Source organism: Podarcis raffonei, chromosome 3 (assembly GCF_027172205.1).
Source record: "Podarcis raffonei isolate rPodRaf1 chromosome 3, rPodRaf1.pri, whole genome shotgun sequence".
Classification (NCBI taxonomy): Eukaryota; Metazoa; Chordata; class Lepidosauria; order Squamata; family Lacertidae; genus Podarcis; species Podarcis raffonei.
In genome coordinates this window covers 84,943,176-84,962,896 of record NC_070604.1, presented here as the reverse complement: position 1 = coordinate 84,962,896, position 19,721 = coordinate 84,943,176, and the positions used below count along the sequence as shown (strand labels likewise).

The 19,721-nt window shown below is 40.6% G+C and overlaps 1 protein-coding gene across 4 annotated transcripts in view; it reads right to left on the bottom strand.

Annotated features, from left to right (window-relative positions):
- The window catches only part of LTBP1 (latent transforming growth factor beta binding protein 1), a 184,829-nt gene that overhangs the window by 149,451 nt on the left and 15,657 nt on the right, over positions 1 to 19,721 (bottom strand). For all 4 annotated transcript variants that reach the window (XM_053382828.1, XM_053382829.1, XM_053382830.1 and 1 more), the window contains exons 3-4: positions 16,730 to 17,015; positions 414 to 589 (exon numbers count right to left, since the gene is read on the bottom strand). In XM_053382828.1, the coding sequence (XP_053238803.1) occupies positions 414 to 589; positions 16,730 to 17,015 (462 nt within the window). The remainder of the gene's footprint in view (positions 1 to 413; positions 590 to 16,729; positions 17,016 to 19,721) is intronic.

Here is a 19,721-nt window from a genome sequence, read left to right as displayed (position 1 = left end):
CTTAGGGTGGGGTTTACAACATAAAACAAATGTGTAAGGAGAAAGTCCAATATGGTCATACTTAAATTCAAAAGAGGAAGTTTAGCAGCTGCAGTCAAGTTTTCTGATAGCTATTTTGGGTGTCTCTAAGTGCATGTCCTCAACAGAGATTTGTTCTGAGGTTCATGCGATCTCAGTGCAATCAAGTAGCTAGCTAAATACTGTTAAGGATTGGTTGCAGGCAATCTTATTTGAAAGAAGGGAGTCAGGAAGATCAAATCTTACATCAAATCTCAAAAGTACAGAAGGGCTGCCTTCAGATGTACATTTATCTAGTCACTCATTATTACAACCTGTCCTTTTGATAGCTCCCTCCATTTATTTCAATACATGAAGATCACCATCAAAGTTTGTTCCATTTCATTCATACTCACACTGAAAAGGTGAGGCAAGCTGATCCTGGTTTATCCTTAGAGGCAATGAACTCTCTGTAGACTGTTCTCCTGAAATCACTTTCTTTGTTGTGGAGTACTTGGGCTTGATAACATATTCCTGTTTTGGGCCATGATGTACATTCATCATCAAAGTCTGGGATGAAAGTGGCATCATTCTGTTTGAAGAAACAAGAACAGAGAAAATATTATTTTCTGTGTGTTATTACATTTGCTATATACTGGGAATGTCCATTTTATGAGTGACCAAGTCTGATATCTTACTACTTCATGGATGTAGCAGATTACATAATTTTTTAAAATTATTTATTCAATTTAAATCTCATACTTCCTTCCAAAGGAAGCCCATGGCAGCAAACACATCAATATCATTAAAAACAATTTTTTTAGTTAAAAGATCATACTATAAACTGCTATTGTTGCTATTTAAAGGTTGCACATAAATTAATCAACAAATAATTTGTCCAACATGTGGGCCCAACTGTGGAACAGACACACTTAGTGGGCCAGGAGGGCTTATATACCACATGCAGCCTCTACCTCACGGGACACTTATGTGAACTTATGTCTATGTCCTTGTCACTAATTTAAAATCATTAAAGTACTACATTGTTATAAACCCAAATATCATTCATTCTAGAGCCCAAGGAAGTTCTCTTGATACACAATATACTTGGACTGCCTTTATTAAACAACTGTGATAGGCAGAACTGAGCAAAGTGACATTTGGCAAGAGAAATACTGTCTAGACTAAATAAGCCGACCCTAACTCCAACCATCTTTCATAAATGCACGTTATTTTCTGTAAGTCTGAAGCTCAGCTGCACAGCCAGCAACTGTTAAAAGAAACTGGCTTTTTTTCAGAATGATTTCTAATATTCTTGAGTTTTTTCTATTCTATTTCTCAAATAAAGTAACAAACCAGTTAACCAAATTATATGGGTTGATTTAAGATTCTTCTCTCTCTCTCTCTCTCTCTCTCTCTCTCTCCCACACACACACACACCAGGCACAATGAACAGTTTCTTGCATTTTCTGAACATAAAGGTAAACGCTAAAGGGACCCCTGACCATTAGGTCCAGTCATGACCGACTCTGGGGTTGCGGCGCTCATCTCGCTTTATTGGCCAAGGGAGCCGGCGTACAGCTTCCGGGTCATGTGGCCAGCATGACTAAGCTGCTTCTGGTGAACCAGAGCAGCACACGGAAACGCCATTTATCTTCCCGCCCAGAGCGGTACCTATTTATCTACTTGCACATGACATGCTTTCAAACTGCTAGGTTGGCAGGAGCAGGGACCAAGCAACTGGAGATCACCCCGGCACGGGGATTCGAACCGCTGACCTTCTGATCGGCAAGTCCTAGGCTCTGTGGTTTAACCCACAGCGCCACCTGCGTCCCATTTTCTGAATATAAGATGTTCTTTAAAAGAATCTAGTGGGTTTTTTTCAGTTTTCTACATGCTAGAATATGTACATACCAAGGATGAGGAAACACAATAACACCATACACGTAACTGAAGTAAAGAACATTGCAAGCATAATGAACCCAGCTTAGAATTGTCTGTCAGATAGTCTCATAAAAATATGCAGAGGTTGATGAATTGTTTTGGGGACTATTGGATTTGTCAGAGCATGTTTGTACCCAGTGGGGGTTTTTTGGAAGAAAAATAGGTGCCGGTATGCACCATGCTCCCCCTTGCCTCCCCCCCCCCCGCTCACTCATTACCCCCTCACCTTTGCCACTTCCTCCTCCTGAGTCGCTGCTGCTTCCCACGGAAGACACAGCCTCCTAGAGTTGCTTTGGCGCGAACCTTATCACCAAAGCACCTTCCAGGAAGCTGCCTGACGATCGTAAAAGTCGCGCCAGACCAGAGGCATTTTGGCGCAACCCTTACGATCACCAAAGCATCTTCCAGGAAGGTGTGTGACAAACATCAGACACATTAGAAATACATAATGATGCCATGTAGAACAGGCATCGGCCCTCCAAATGTTTTGAGACTACAATTCCCATCATCCCTGACCACTGGTCCCGTTAGCTAGGGATGATGGGAGTTGTAGTCCCTAAACATCTGTAGGGCCGAGATTGCCTATGTCTGATGTAGAACTTCAGATATGATGTTGGTCTGCAAGCCACAGCTGCTGTTATGGATGTTGGCTTGATCACTGAAAAAGACGAGAGACTTGTAGTTGATCACAATAAAATCAAGAGGGCCCAAGAAACAGTTATGAAATGCCTGGATCAGGAATTTGATTTTCTTTGTCAGAGGGGTGAAATGGACTGCATCTTCTTTGATGGCTGTGAAGATACAACTAAAGCTATGCTGAAAGCAAACAATTCAGATCAGCAGTTACCCAGCTTTATTCTGTGTGCAGTAAGCCAGGTGGAAGATATCTCTACCCATTTCACTTCAGAGAAAGGCTCAGAGAGAGAGAAAACCAGCTGAGGTTATTGCTAATAATCTGGTAGATTTCACGAAGAAGGGCATTGATAAGAGACTGCAGGCCATTGGTGGTGATTCTACAAATGTTAACACCGGCTGGGAGGGTGGTACCATGCACTGGGTAGAGGTCAAGCTTGGTCATAAGCTGATCTGGTTGGTTTGTGCCCTCCACACCAACGAGTTAACCCTGCAACATTTGATCACAGGACTCGATGGGAAGACGTTGTCTAATAGCAAATGGACACGTAACATTGGCAACATGCTTGACATTGCTACAGAATTTGAAATTGATCCTTCATCCACCAAACTCTCAGCTGGAAAGCATCTGACTTCACTGAGTGACGTGTTCATCTTTTTTCCTTTCATTCATTTGCTTTTATGAACATATGCATTGTGCCCCAGTTTTCATTTTCTGATGCGAAAGGGCACCTTGGGTCTATGATACAATGGTATTTGATGCAAATGTTCTGGTTAAACAGAAGGCCATATGTCCCCATGGCTGCACATTATCCTCCTGACTCTACATATCAATCGGTTTTAATCAACTATGTACAATTCCTTGCTAGTGCAGATGCAGAAGAAGTCTAGTGAGAGAAAACACAGTTAAGGAAGAATGCCTCTGCAGAGAGTTGCAAATCAGGTTGCAATTACCTAACTTCATCCTCGCACGAGCAATTCTTAACATGTCAGCTGGGTACTCAGTGCAGTAATTTCTGCGGTTGGAGAGACGCAGACATTTTCCAATCTCCAAGACCACAGTAGTTGCAATAGCCAAGTGTGTCACATATTCCTGGCTCATATGGCACAGTTGCTTGCACAAGTACACAACTGGGAGAGACGGGACTACTCACAGAAATGAAAAATGTATTATCATATCTGGACCTAAGAGTTTGCTGAATGTCAGAGCAACTGTTGGTGCCTTTTGATTTGTGAAGCATTCAAACATTGTAGCCACTATTTACTTGGGGAGTAAATGGGCACATATTTTACACTCTCTCGTTTCTTAAATCCAAATTCATCACTCTGGAATGCAGAGAAATGCAAACATAGCTAACCAAAGAACACTGTATCCCTGATTTCAGCCCATGATCAACACGGATAAAGTACGTGAAAAGGAATCTAGCCCTTCTGATGTAAAAATAGGTGTAACTTCAGTCCAATGTCAGCTTGCAAGTAGCAACTATGAGGCTATTTCTGACACATGCCTGAACCAACAAAGTCTGGAAGAACTTGGCATTCTTATTTCAATACCACTTTGCCTATATTTTCTTAAGTGCTCTGGACCAAAAGCCCAGACTGCATACCAGAGGTCTAGGAATAGGTTGTTTTCTTATTTGCAGTAGGTAAATTTAAAGCCTATAAGTCATTCCTTTGGCTTTTAAGAAAATCTCTAGTTTCTTCTAAAAAATGCATTTTGTTCCTCCTTTTTTTCCTTCACAAGAAATTTCACATTTGATTAAGAACTCTAAAGACTGTGTACCAAATATTTTCAAAAATACAAACTGGAAAATAACTATATATTTTTTGTTTCTACACTTTAAGGTATTTGGAAAAGCCGCATATAAATATCATTTTGGAGCCAAAGAACCACAGCCCAAAATACGATTTTGACCTGTATTTCTGAAAACAGAAGTCCCCATGCTGCCAGAGGGCAGATTTATATTGAAACTGAACAAATATCTAAAAGCAGTTTGTGATATGGAAAGGGATCAGCTGTTCTAAAGTGACAAAGTCAAGAATTCCACAACGCTATGCCCAGCCATTGAGATTTTGGACTTCAACTGCTGTAAATAGATTTTCCACATGTAATGGTTTTGTTTGTTTACAAATGCTGCATGGCATTAAAACTTTTTGATCTTGGCTTTGTGCTACAAAGGCAGAAAAGAAAGACAGCTTGACTGGTACTCCCCACTGCAGAATAAATTTCTGCTCAGTCCAGAAACTGAATCCTGTCATCGACAAGTTAAAATCATGTAAATAAATAAATAAAAGCTATAAGGTGTTTACATCCTTAGGGTTAGGTTTGAGAAGTTTCTTTCCACATTCTTTTGATTTACATGGTTCATTACAGGATGTCTGCTCCAGATCTCTTTTCCTCCTCCCGCTCTTAATGACTTCAAAGCAGTACATGCTTGATTTCCCAAATATATTAGCCTAGTTTAAATTATCATCTTAAGCAGTGTGTTACTACTCATCAAGTGGGGCAGAGCAGGGACCCACACATAACAAAACTGTAACACAGAATCTTCCATAGAAAACAACAGTTAAGATACTGAAGGAAATAAATCCCAGCAACATCACAGGACTTAATGGACTGGTGTGAAAATTACACATATGATTTTTTCACACATGCACAAACAAATTTCAGATTTCTTTTTTTTTAAAGTTTCTGTTCCGTTTCAATGTTAAGAATGCTATTTTATCTTTCCCATGTTACAGATAAAGTTAAGCGTCAGTACTAATGTAACTTCCAAATACTGTAATGAAATAATAAAGTGAGATGAGACCCGCTGTTCAATGGGTTTTATTACTTCATTTTAATTGAGCCATGGGGCTTGAATTAAAATTAATTAAATCATGGAGGGGCAGTCCACAGGGCTGCTAGTCATGATGGCTATATGGAAACCTCCAACTTCAGAGGAAGTAAGTTGCTGAATAGGAATCTCTGGAAAGCAACAGCAAAGGGATCTGGTTGGCCAATGTGGTAACCAGTGCCTTTTTTGAGTGGGCACTCAAGGGAACACAGTACCAGCACTACTTTTCGTTGTTGTTAAAAAGTGTAGCACTTACAACTTCATGGTTAGTACCGGCACCTATTTTTCTAGAAAAAAAAGCAGTGGTGGTAACCCAACATGGGGCCTTCAGGTGGAAGGCTGGAAACAAACAAACAAATAATGAATTCAGAAGTCCAACAAATACCTTTCTCCTGAAACAGACATTTTAAGGAAACATTCTGCTTTTTATTATTTAAATAATTTTAACGTATACCACTTGAGTCTTAAGTGATCAAGAAGTATATAACTACCTTAAATAATACATGTATCAGCTAGACGACTAGCACATTTGAATGCAAGTTCTGTTACATCCCATTTTGCAATCCAATCTTTGAACCAAGTAATTTTCTGCACCTTCCTGCAGGCATTCCACACATTATGGGGCAGCAAATCTGGATGTCTCCCTGTACGTTTGACAAGGACCTGCAGCCAATCTTAACTCTTTAATAATTTATGTGTTGTACAGTATAAATGTGTGTGTGTGTGTGTGTGTGTGTGTGTATTTTATAGTGTCCTGAAACAGCCACAAACTATAAAAGAACATGAAAATGTAAACCTCCAGTATCACAACCTTATCTTTTCTAACAAGAGATAACAGCATGCATAATTGTGCATTCATTTTCAAACTAATTTAATAAAGAGAAAATGTGTTCCACAGTGACAAAAGTGGAATGAATAGTGGCATTGTAGCAAACTCTTAAATAGGTCCTTTATCTTGATCACTATATGGTTAAAATTTGACAGTACATCTACAAAGAAATCCTTATCCTTATATACTGATTGTCTTCAAGCAATTTCAGTCAGCTTACAAAAGAAATTGATCAAGATGCTTAAAAATAATTGATGACACAGAACATAGATTTTAACACATTACGCAGCACATTACTCAGGATGTTGCATCAGATATAAAATCCTTTATGAGTCACCATTAGTTAGAACATTGGGAATATCATCAAAAAGGGGGAGAAAAAACCCACAGCAACATTCATAATATGTCAAACAATTTGGAAAACATTGCATAGTGATTTTCAGGGAATCTTCCCCTTTCAGCATCAGCAAGGAAAAAATGACTTTGAACTTCATTGTAGTGTGAGAAACATCTAACAGACATTCCCAAGGAATTCTGCATTGACCACCACAGTTTCTTCTTCTTCATCGGTGATCACTCGTAGCAGAGTAACATTGCCTTCTATAAACATGGTTTTAACAATGAGTCTGTAAGTGACTGTAGAGGCCAATTCTGGATCCACACATCCTTCCACAGTAGGGACATAGGTTTCCAGCTAGTTAACTGGTGGAAACAAAATTTTAATTTGTCTTGTGCCAAGTTTGATGTCATACTAGTGCCAGGTGAAGATGCTTTTATTTAGCCACACATTCCAACACTTACTTTAACAATGGCTTTATTCTTTGCTGTTGGAATTTGTTTTCTGTGTTTTATATTTCCATCATGCTTTTATATATCTCTATCTCCACGGTCTTTTCATTCAGATTGTTCAATGTCCTCATAGTGTTCTACTATAGCAAGGCCACGGGGGTTAAAACAGAAAAGGGAAGTGTCCACTTTCATTGCCTCTGTGCTGGCAGAAGCCTTTCCAACACTTTACTTTGAAAAATCATTAGTATTATGATCCATTTGCCGGTAAATAGATAATTGTATTAGGACTTAAACTTGGAGGCTATAGGATACAATCCTTGTTGTTGTTGTTTAGTCGTTTAGTTGTGTCCGACTCTTCATGACCCCATGGACCAGAGCACGCCAGGCACTCCTGTCTTCCACTGCCTCCTGCAGTTTGGTCAAACTCATGCTGATAGCTTCGAGAACACTCTCCAACTATCTCGTCCTCTGTCATCCCCTTCTCCTTGTGCCCTCCATCTTTCCCAACATCAGAGTCTTTTCCAGGGAGTCTTCTCTTCTCATGAGGTGGCCAAAGTATTGGAGCCTCAGCTTCACGATATGTCCTTCTAGTGAGCACTCAGGGCTGATTTCCTTCAGAATGGATAGGTTTGATCTTCTTGCAGTCCATGGGACTCTCAAGAGTCTCCTCCAGTACCATAATTCAAAAGCATCAATTCTTCGGCAATCAGCCTTCTTTATGGTCCAGCTCTCACTTCCATACATCACTACTAGGAAAACCATAGCTTTAACTATATGGACCTTTATTGGCAAGGTGATGTCTCTGCTTTTTAGGATGCTGTCTAGGTTTGTCATCGCTTTTCTCCAAAGAAGCAGGCGTCTTTTAATTTCGTGACTGCTGTCACCATCTGCAGTGATCATGGAGCCCAAGAAAGTAAAATCTCTCACTGCCTCCATTTCTTCCCCTTCTATTTGCCAGGAGGTGATGGACCCAGTGGCCATGATCTTCGTTTTTCTGATGTTGAGCTTCAGACTATATTTTGCGCTCTCCTCTTTCACCCTCATTAAAAGGTTCTTTGATTCCTCCTCACTTTCTGCTATCAAGGTTGTGTCATCTGCATATCTGAGGTTGTTGATACAACCCTACAAACACTTAACTGGGGTTGAGTCTCATTGAATTTCCCAGTGGGCCTGCACAAGATTGCACTAGAAGCGCAACTGTTCTGATATAATTATTATGTCCTATTTTGTTATGAGTATTTTATATGTGTGTGTAGAAACTGAAAGTACAAGATGCTGTTTAAATGCATATCTTTTTTGAGTGATATAACGTGGTATACAGTAGTAGTATTTATTGGCGTATGAACTAATATACTGTAGCAAATGTCAATTTATTAATTAACTATGATATTAAATTTCAGTTAAGTTATATTAATAATTATATTTACATATTACTAAGCATATTACATATTACTTATCACAAAATCACAGAACTGTAGTGTTGGAAGGGGTCCCGAAGGTCATTTAGTCCAACCCCCTGAAATGTGGTATTCCAGGTATAGTGTGATCAAGGCAAAATAAAGCAGTACTATTACTTCCCTTTATCTGGGCACTATACTTCTGTTGATGCAGCCTAGAATACCATTAGCATCTTTTTTACTGCTACATCACAGTGCTGACTTGTGCTACACTTGTGGTCTGCTAAGACCCCTAAGCCCTTTTCACATGTACTAGCCATAATGTGCCCTAATTTGCAGGTCTGCCATTTAGCTATTTTAAAGATCTCTAGGCATCCTTCTAAAGCACATATGAGGGCATTGTACAATCTGAATGAAAAGACCATAGATAAATAAAAACATGGTGAAAATATAAAACAAATTCCAACAGCAAAGAATAAAGCCATTGTTAAAGTAAGTGTTGGAATGTGTGGCCAAATAAAAGCGTCTTCACCTGGCACTAGTATGACATCAAACTTGGCACAAGACGAATCAAAATTTTGTTTCCACCAGTTAATTAGCTAAAGCTTCAGCTGATTAATCTATCAATAAAAGCTTACAGGCCTAAATTAAATCCCATTTAATAAAAATTTATGAAGGCATTTATCCCATATAGCCGAGTTCACTGTTCTCAAGCTAAGTAAGTGTGACTGTTTTAAAGAGTTAAGTGACTCAAATGTGCCAACCTTACAATCTGGTCTATCAGCCTTTGTGGTCCTCAAAAGGATTATGGATCTTAAGATCAGCAGCAGTTGATGTTGTTGGTTCTACTATCCTCAGAGATGTTGGGAAGGGCACTCCAAGAGAGTGCTTTTTCTGTGGCAGTCACTAAATTAAGGAAGACTCATCCACAGAGATGCGCTTGGAATCTTCTGTTTTCGTCATATGCTGAAGATGCACCTCTTTACCATGCCCTTTGACAGGTAAGGCATTTTGTTTTGTAGGACTTACCTCTTCTGCTGAATTTATTTGTTTTGTAATTGCAAAGGCTCTATTTGTTTTTAAAACTGTATCTTCTATTGTCTTAAACTGCCTTAGGATCTTACGCTAAAGAAATCTTACAAATACAAAAGTACACTTTGCAGCCTTCATCCCAAATCTATTTTGCCAAGCTGAAAATGATTTTAAAAAAGAAAACCTTACGGAGATTTTTAAAGGGGATTTTATTTATTTTTAAGTAATACACCTGTTTTCTGTAAAAAATATGGAATTCAAGATAATTTACATGATTCATGAAGACAACCGCCATATAAAAAACAAAATATTAAGCAGTAGTTAAATAAAGTTATACATATATCAGTTATCCAGAAGAAGAAGAAGAAGAAGAAAAAACAGGCTAAATCCAGTCAAACCATACTAGACAGAGAAACAGCAAAAACAACAAACAAAAAATCCACAAGAATCTAGATGATCAAATACTAAAATCTCAGATTCACAATGCTTGGGAGGAATGCCCCCCATGTTTTGAGGGGCTACAATAAATATCTGGTACCCATCTGCCTTACCTAAGAAGATAAAGGAGAAAAACATTTACAGTAAATATTATCTCAGTTGCATGGCAGGTTCACATAGCAGAAAGCAGTCCTTAAATAACTGAGTGCCATACTATCTCCAGGTCAAAAGCAGCAACTTGTTTTGTGCCTGGAAACCAATGAAAATACAGGGAGTCCCTGTTAGGAAGCTATTTAAATGTTGAAGGGCCTAGGAGAAACAACCTATTGGTCCATAAGAAAAGTGGCTTAGAACACATAAACTCTTCCTCCTACTGGACAAATGGTTAGCAGGGAAGAGAATATATGAACTGAGTTCAGTCTTCTGAACTTGTTGCAGCTTCCTCCTGTGCTTGTAAACCTCTAGATTGTGGCCAGTACCACATGCCTAGCCAGATCGCTTAAATACAAGAGATTGTATGCCACACTGCTGCCTCTTGATGGTATAAGCTGCCTTTTCATGTCTTTTGCACAAAGTACCTTTGCTGGACCAAAAGCAACTGCCTGCCAGTTTTCTCAGAACTTAAATACTTATTTTGCCTGCCCAAAACAGAACCTGGACCTTCACATTTGTATGAAAAAAAACCTACATGATGGATTCATAAACTTAAATCTAGGCAATCCATGGGTGGGGTTCTGTTCACAGAGCTTTCCTGATAGGGCAAGTGGAAAGAAATTATTTGCACCTTCAAAAGCTGCTCTAGAGAATCAGAGAATTGTAGAGTTGGAAGAGACCTTGAGGTCCAACCCAGAAATCTGAGCTAAAGCAGCCATAACAGAGGGCCATCCAACCTCTCCTTAAAAACCTCAAAGGAAGGAGAGTCCACAACCTCTCAAGGGAGGTTCCATTCTGTACCATCAGAAAGTTCTTCCTGATGGTTAGTCAGAATCTCCTTTCTTGTAAATTGAAGACACTGCTTTGGGTCTTCTGGAGCAGGAGAAAACAGGTGACAGCCCTTTAGATATTTGAAGAAGGTTATCCTATCTCCTCTTATCCAAGCTAGGTAAAGGTAAAGGGACCCCTGACCATTAGGTCCAGTTGTGGCCGACTCTGGGCTTGCGGCGCTCATCTCGCTTTATTGCCCGAGGGAGCCGGCGTACAGCTTCCGGGTCATGTGGCCAGCATGACGAAGCCGCTTCTGGCGAACCATAACAGCGCACGGAAACGCCGTTTACCTTCCCACCAGAGCGGTACCTATTTATCTACTTGCGCTTTGATGTGCTTTCGAACTGCTAGGTTGGCAGGAGCAGGGACCAAGCAACGGGAGCTACCCAATTACCTCAACTGTTCCTCATAAGGCTTGTTTTTCCAGACCCTTAATCACCTTGGTCTCCTTCCTCTGCACACGTTTCAACTTGTCAATATCCTTCTTAAATTGTGGTGCCCAGAACTGGGCAGTGTACTCCAGTTTCATCTGACCAAGGCAGTATAGTGACTCTGGTCACTATACTTCTGTTGATGCAGTCCAAAACAGCATTAGCTTTTTTTTTGCTGCTACATCACACTGCTGACTCATGTTAAGCTTGTGGTCTGCTAAGACCCCTAAACCCTTTTCACGTGTACTACTGACAAGCCAGGTGTCCCCCATCTTATAGTGGTGCAGCTGGTTATTCCTGCCTCTCTTGCCAGGAAGCTCTCTGAAGCAGCAAGGAGTTGGAAAATCGGAAGCGGTGAAGAATGCTCTCCTCCAGCAGGTACTTGCTGTAATCTCTTTCTGTACAAGGATGGGACACACTGGATCCAACCTATCAAACACACACACACACACACACACACACACACACACAACTTCCTGTGGCACTTATAATAGCAGAGCTGGCCCACCCATGTGGCTGAGTGAAGCAGCTGCCTCAGGTGGCAGAAGCAGAAGAGGCAATGCCCCATCCACCCCACCACTTCTGCCAGTACCAGAATTTCAATGGAGGTAGGGGCATTCCAGTGTGCAGTGTTGCTGCTTGTTTTCCCCGCCCCGGGGGCTAATAAAATGAGTGACAATGCCTTGCGGAATGCCCCACCCCACCTCAGTGGAAGAAGGCATTCTGCTAGCATCAGAGGTGGGGGTGGCGGGGGCACAGTGCAAAAAACGGGTGGGGCGCAGGGGTTGGCACATCCTCATTTCATCTCAGGTGGTGAAATGGGTCAGACCACACCTGCATGTAATTCTCTTTTAAGAGGAAACCCAAGCAAACATTTCCTTTCACTCTATTCAATCAAACGTTTGTGGGATGAAAGGGGCAACTGAGCTTTCATGAGGTGATTATCCAGAACTAGGGTAGAGATATATGACAAGGTCCCATGATACGAATTAACTAGTGTTGTCCTTGGCAGATGTTCCTTCTTTTGTAATGTATTGGCCATATTAGCAATCTGTTGCTTAAACCCACAGAAGAAAAGGAACAACAATCTATGCATTTATTCATATCCAAGTAACCCCAGAGGAAAATGCGGCCCAGCTGAGTGTTCAACATCAGGCATATACACAATGAGCAAAAATAGGTGGTTCGAAATTATGCTGCCAAGGAATGACATCTTCCAGGGAACTCAAACCAGCCTCTTCAAATTCTGGCAATCTGTGGTATGAAAATAAATATAAGGAAAAAGAAAAGCGAAGTTTGCCACCTACTGCCCAACAACATAATAGTAAACGCTCGCATAGAGTTCGCTCTGCATTTCTGAAAGTCTACAATTAGTCTTTTTACAGAATGTTATACACTTTCATGTACTGCCCTGCCCCCTCTTTCCCCCCCTTCTGTCCCAGAAAAACACATTCATTAAGAAGGAAAACATTTCAATTCATAAATTGAAATGAAACACAGCTAACTAAAATAGAATTTTGTATGAGACATATATAATCAATGTGACAGGATTACAATAAAAGTTTATTATAGCATACAGGCTAGCAAGGAATCCCTTTGAAAAGGGGCCAACAATGTCATGTGTTCTCCAAGCTTGCCCTCAAGTTAGATACTATGGAAGAATAAAAATAATGCTACAGTTTAGCATATGCTTTAACAAAACTGCTATTGCACTTTCAATTAAACCTTGCCTACAAAAGCTTGTGCCATAATAAAAATAGTGCCTTTTGTAAACATCTGAAACCTACAGTGCAAAATTCAAAACTTGAGGGCTTAGAGCCTCTTCTAGCTATGCTGAATTCTGAACATTTGGAAAATACAATGGTACCTCGGGTTAAGTACTTAATTCGCTCCGGAGGTCCATTCTTAACCTGAAACTGTTCTTAACCTGAAGCACCACTTTAGCTAATGGGGCCTCCTGCTGCTGCCGCCACGCTGCAGGAGCACGATTTATGTTCTCATCCTGAAGCAAAGTTCTTAACCCGAGATAATATTTCTGGGTTAGGGGAGTCTGTAACCTGAAGCGTATGTAACCTGAAGCGTATGTAACCCGAGGTACCACTGTAACTCATTTTACAAGAAGTATTTTCAAATCATTGCACATCACCAAAAACTAAAATAAAATAAATAGACCTGCAATTCAATTCCCATCTGCATATGCCCATATTCAAATGGTGTGAGCAGGCATTAAATACCTTATATGAATGCTAGTATCAACAGCTCCAGCTGTAGTTAACAGAGGATCCCCTACTGATCAAAACTGCATTCCCTGAGTTCACTAATTCACTTGAAATCTTTCGTTATTCTCAGGGAATATCATAGAAAGTCAGCACAAGCCAGATACCTTAGTACTGAGCTAGTTAACTGGATCCTGTCTGGGTTGTTCAGGCCTCGAGTTCAAGCGCTCTTTGCCCTGCTGTTCCATTGTGCAGAAAGCTAACATCTATACTAGGATTTTTGGTGGAGGTTTGAATATGCAGTTCCCCATAGCAATTGTTACTTTGTACATTAGGTATCAAAGAAGAAGGCAACTAAGATATAGCAACTAAGTCTACTCCTGATCCATGGAAAGCCATGGGACATTATCTGAATGAACCATGAATACAAAGTCTTTTAAGATATTCATTATCTCTGATTTGAGAGAAAAATCAGTGGAGCATAGTGGCCCATTTGGGAAAGCACACTTTCCTACATATCAAAATCGGAAGAAGATTTCTCCCTCATTTCCTCCTTTGATCACACATTTGGCAAATGAGAGTTAGAAAGGAAATCTTGGTAGACCAGCCTCTGGATCTTAAATACATAACATGGGTATTAAGGTTCTGTTTGGTTCAATGGAATTTACTTCCAAGAACTACAACCCCCATGCACATGCAGAGCTCTAAGCACACGGAGGCCTTCTTGGTCCATTTTATATGGAGAGCTACATTTGCATAATAGTGTATGAATGGGTATTTGGATCGTCCCGTCCATATATATGTAAATATACTTACTGAGGGCTGATTAATACAACCTTTCTCACTTGTCAAGATGTATACTGACATGGAGTGGTAAGACAGTTGGGCAATTTTACCACATACTCAGATGGAAATTTTGTGATTTTGGCACATCTAGCGAATCAATGGCAGACTCAACTACAGCATGGACCGAGTCAGCCTATGTCCCAACACATAAGGGTCACCTTACTCAATCACAAAGAAATGCTGTATTGGATGTTGATCAGGTTTCCATAACTTATTCAAACCAATGCCCTCCACCCCACCAATTAAAGGGGGGGCAGAAATAGAGATTCCATAAGCATTCAAGAAAGAGGGAAAGTTATTTTTGCCAATTTCCCCTTCCCCCAGCAGTCTCCTGAAAATCTGCTTTGAGGGGGGTGGCAGAGAAGGCTATAGGGAAAAAGTGAAAATCAAACATCAACCTCTTCTGCCTTCTGTAAGAAGCAACCTCTGCTAGACGGCCATCAGAAGGAACCACTCACAGTTCATAAAAGACCCGCTCTGCATCAAAGTTAAAATCTCCATGTTACAAGACAAAGGATGCCATTGGGGAAAGTCTTGAGGAAATAGTAAAGGACTGGCTGAAAGGACTAACAGAACTGTTGGAGAAGATGTAAACAAATATAAGCACGCTATCGTCATCTAAATATCACCACACTCTGGATAACAGTGACAAAAAAGCCTATGAAATATAGTATTCATCAATTGTTCAGTTTGTGAATAAAGCATCACTTAGTTTGGACTAACTTTTACTGTTTTTTGCCAAGCAGAAAATTCCTCCTAATTGTGTTGTTCTTTGATAACAGAACGTATGAGGCAGACACTTTTTAAAATAGGAAACGAAACTGTAAAAGCACAATGGTTAGCTGACAGCCTCAGAGACAGCATTCATTCTGTCATTTAAGAATTGATTAGATTGCTTTTGACAATGTCCAGACTACTCTTTTTGTCTTTTATTGCTGCAGTGTTTTTCAAATCCTCTGCTGTCCTCTTACTCAACATGACAACCTCCAATCCAGCACTTTCTCATTCTTATTCTACCTATTTTCCTGTATAAATTTGACCCTGTGATCCTGAACCATGCAGGCTGAATTGCAACTCTTTCATCGCTTACTTTTTTTCTAGGACAGTCACTGATCTTACTACTACCTACTGGTCAGTCAGTGAGGGGTGTGTGTGTGTGTGTTGTTGTTTTTTACTGCAATACTTCTTATTATATGAGTTATTGTTTCTTTTAAGGTTACAGTGGTACCTCTGGTTGCGGAAATGATCCGTTCCGGGATGCTGTTCGCACCCCGAAAAGTCTGTAACCAGAGTGGCACTTCTGCGCATGCGTGAACCACACAGAACGCTTCTGCGCATGTATGAATGGCACAGAACGCTTCTGTGCATGTGGCAAAACCCGGAAGTAAACACTTCCAGTTTTGCTGCGTTCTTAACCCGAAAAAACGCAACATGAAGCGTTCGCAAGAAGAGTTATGACTGTATCACCTAGAGAGTTTTTGTGTGTATTTACATGCTGTAAACCATGCTGAGGACTCTTCTGAATTATGCTGGCAGGGTGGATCTCAGACAAAAGCAACATAAACATGGGAGAGCAAATGAAACATAAATCTATACCTCCAAAACAATAAACAATGCATACAAAAAGGAAAAACCTAATGAAGACACAATGTATTATCCCACTGAAAGGAACAAACCTATGGGAATCCCATTTAAGTGTTATCACAACAGCAGTTCGTTCATGCTTCCAGATTGCCACTGCTTATCTTCCAAGGCAGCCAGATCTCAGTTACTTCCTCAAATCCAAGTTTTCTCTCCCCCATGCCCCATTGTAATCCAGTACATCCCATGAGGCAAGTCAGCCAGCCAGCCAAAGATGCTGATAGGTCTTTCTGTCACTTGAATGTGGGGGAGGAAAAGGATGTCACTAGTTAATGAACAGATTCACTGTCATTAGCAGAGGCTAATGATCACCATCTATTTGTAGAAACGTTTCCTGATCACAAAAGAAAGGAGGAGAACACTGAATCTTTGCTAGAACTGAACACCAAATGTGAAACATTAAATTATCCTGGCAAGTCTTCTGTAGGAGCAAAGAGGGTAAAATTTGGACCAATTTTATTTGCCAGCCCAGCCTTGCAAATTAGCTCCCAAAAAATTCCTGAGTATGATGCACACCATAAATAAATACCATACAAAACCTTCTGCTCCCCGATCCTAACCCATATCTGCCCCTTTGCTACAAAAAACAGTACAACTGCTGAAATGCATCTTTTTTTTTCTACAGGAGAGGGCCTTCTGGCCTTGTTCACATGTAATGCTAAGCACAAGAAAAACCAACTTTTTTTAAAAATACACAACGAGGGAAAAGACTTACTGTGATTGCATCTGCTGTGGTAATCCGGAGGGTTTCTGCTTTAGTGTAAAAGTCATCTGAGCCATGGGGTTGACCTTTTGTTGGACCTGAACCTTCTTTGAAAAGGTCTGCTGAACAGACCGCTGAGGAATAGGCCATGGTGGAGTCACAGGGCCTGGTCCTCCAGGAGAAGCAGTTTCTTGCTTACTAGCATCCTCACAAGTGCTGCCTTTTGTCCCAGGTTTACACACACAAAGCTGTGGTCGCAGACACATCCCTCCATTTTGGCATGGTGGTGAGCAGTTAGCTAAACAAAGAAGAGAGAAACAAATGGAACAATTAAAATCTCTTCACAATACAATGTGAACATTATAGGATTTTGAGGCAAAACTCTTATCCCTTGATTAACCAAGAGGCTTATCAGTGGTAGAATGCCTGCAGGCCAAATTAGGGGTCCAATTTGGCCCATGAGGCTGTTCTCCCCCCCAATAAAAATGCCCACCTGTCCCACACCTAAAGTACGCTCCCAATTGCTCCTTGGCAAGAAAGGTTTGCTGTGTGCACCAATTGGGTGATGAACATTTGGAGCGCAAGCATCACTTGGATTGGCTGCACTGCAGAGTTTGGTATTGGGGACTCTGTATTACAGTCAGTCCCTGCCCATGCTATAAGTACTGGTCAACTGATTGGCACTTACAGCAAACCCCAGAGGGAAATGTTTCCCTTGACCATGCGGTCTGAAATCAAACTGGGGAAAGAAAGCACCTCACCTGATGTCATGGTGACATCAAGTAGCTCACAAGTGGGCAGCCGCACTCACCTGTCAAAGTAACCTGTAGGGCTTGGGAGAGGTTAAGACCCAGCCTGCCAGCCAGATCCACTCCCCTACCCCTGAGGTAAATGGTGCAAACTGGCAGTATATGAATAGGGTTTTGGGTTTTTTGTTGCTTTGACTATGGAGCAGTTACTGATGTAGGTATTTACTGCTACACATAATACACACAGTTTATTTGTGCTTGGCCCTCACCTCATGCTTGGCCCTAAACCAATTTGATATCTGGCAGTAAACTAAGAACGTCTACAGGGAGACGATCCCCTTTTCACCAAACTACAGACAAAATCTTCATACAGATTATTTTCTGCAAACAAATACTTCTCAACATAAAAAGGCTCATGTTATCTTCACACATTAGTGCATATTTCCACAAGGTCACTATCTCATTTAAGGAGGAAAGTATATCATTTAAGAAAGAGAGGTTTTAAAAGCTCAGTCTCCTGTTCCCAGTAAATTTGGTGTTGTTGATAGCTGGGACACAAAAAGCTCTGTAAATCCTTAGGAGGCTAAAAATCTTTCTGACATTGCTTAGAGATGCCTAGGGCTGTTTCAAACGTAACTAAATTTGCATGTTTGCCATTGATAGCGGTGGGGAATGGTTTCGCTTGGTAAGCCCTAGGAAATTCTATTTTGCTGCCCTTGTATATGCAGTGCAAGGCCCACAAAAGTTGTTGCCCACAAATCCAAAGCAGCTCACCAGCCATTTATGCACAGCAACCCCCACTCCTACATCTGAAGTACAGTATATGTGGATAGGTGAGCCACTCAGTAAAACAGTGTTGAGGACTAGTAACTGTTGCAGACTTTTGCGCAAGGGTATAATAAATATCAACATGGACATTGAGTCACTATGAAAGTGGCTTAGGATGCATCTGGGAAAGGCAAATGAGAACTGTGTTTAACAATTTTTTCTCCTACACACAATTTATTGACAGTAACCATTCAGTAAATAGATGTCGTCCTGTGAAAAGGCACGGAGGTGAGGGGGTGGGAGGGAGAGAGCTGAAGACAAAGCTATACAAATCTTTCCCACATTTTTGTTTGTTTTCACTCTGAAACAAAAAAAGTACACACTCCAATACACATCAAGTGAATTTCCCTCTTTGAAATCAGTTCCATACAGTCAGTGAAGTTTGTGAACTGCCTTCCATCTGGACTGAGAACCAATTGTTATTTCCAAAACTCAGATTGCTTTCAGATCGCAAACATATATAAAACATAACCTCAGTGTTCTTTTGTCCTCCCTGACTCAAGGGGCCTTTCATAGTATATAACATACTGTGGAGAACTGGCTATGTCAGACAAGCTCTCTAAGAGCAGCCTAACACCTGCTAAACCATAACAATTAATTTGAGTGAGAATAAGAGGGGATTAGTGCATTAGCATGTAGTTGTTTTGGACACAAGTTCCATTCAAAGTTCTTCTGAATCCCCTCTAGCTAAGGCAGACAGGGCTTTGGCAAGCACTTATGTTTCAATCTGCCACTGGATCGCTTACCCCAGAACAATTCCATACCATTCCATCTACAAATAATAGGAATATATATTTGTATTTCACCAGTGTGGGTGATTTTATATGCTCACTGAAAAATCAACTATTGATTTTATGTCATGAACCGCCCTGAGATCTATTGGTGAAGGGCAGTATACAAATTTAATGAATAAAATAAATAAAGTAAAATAATCACATTCAATGCCTTAGGGGGTTCTGCACCCATGTGTAGTCATATTTCCTGGCTGTTCCAATATAAACTCATTTTTTTTGTCATCTTTTAAGCATGTTGTGGAAGACTAGTTCCTTTTAAATATATTGTCAGGTAAGCATTTTAATTTTTGGGTATTGCTGATTTTATCTTATTTTAATATCTGTTGTTTTATTTTACTATGCAAGTCATTTTGAGGCAGAGTGCAAAAAAGTGACATATAATAACAATAGTAATGATTCCCTCTGCTGCCATTCAAATTCAATGTACTGCCCTCCCACTTCATGCCTGCCAAAACTCATGACCAGTTCCAACTGGTGCCCTCAACTGTCACTTCACCCAGAAGATTGCTCAATAATGTAGAGTTGGAACATCCGGGGACTGTGGGGAGGCATGCAACTTATTTCCTCCCCCGACCCCCCACCCTCAGTTTCTCTTGCATCTGCTGCCAGAGCCAGAGGATACGTGAGACAGAA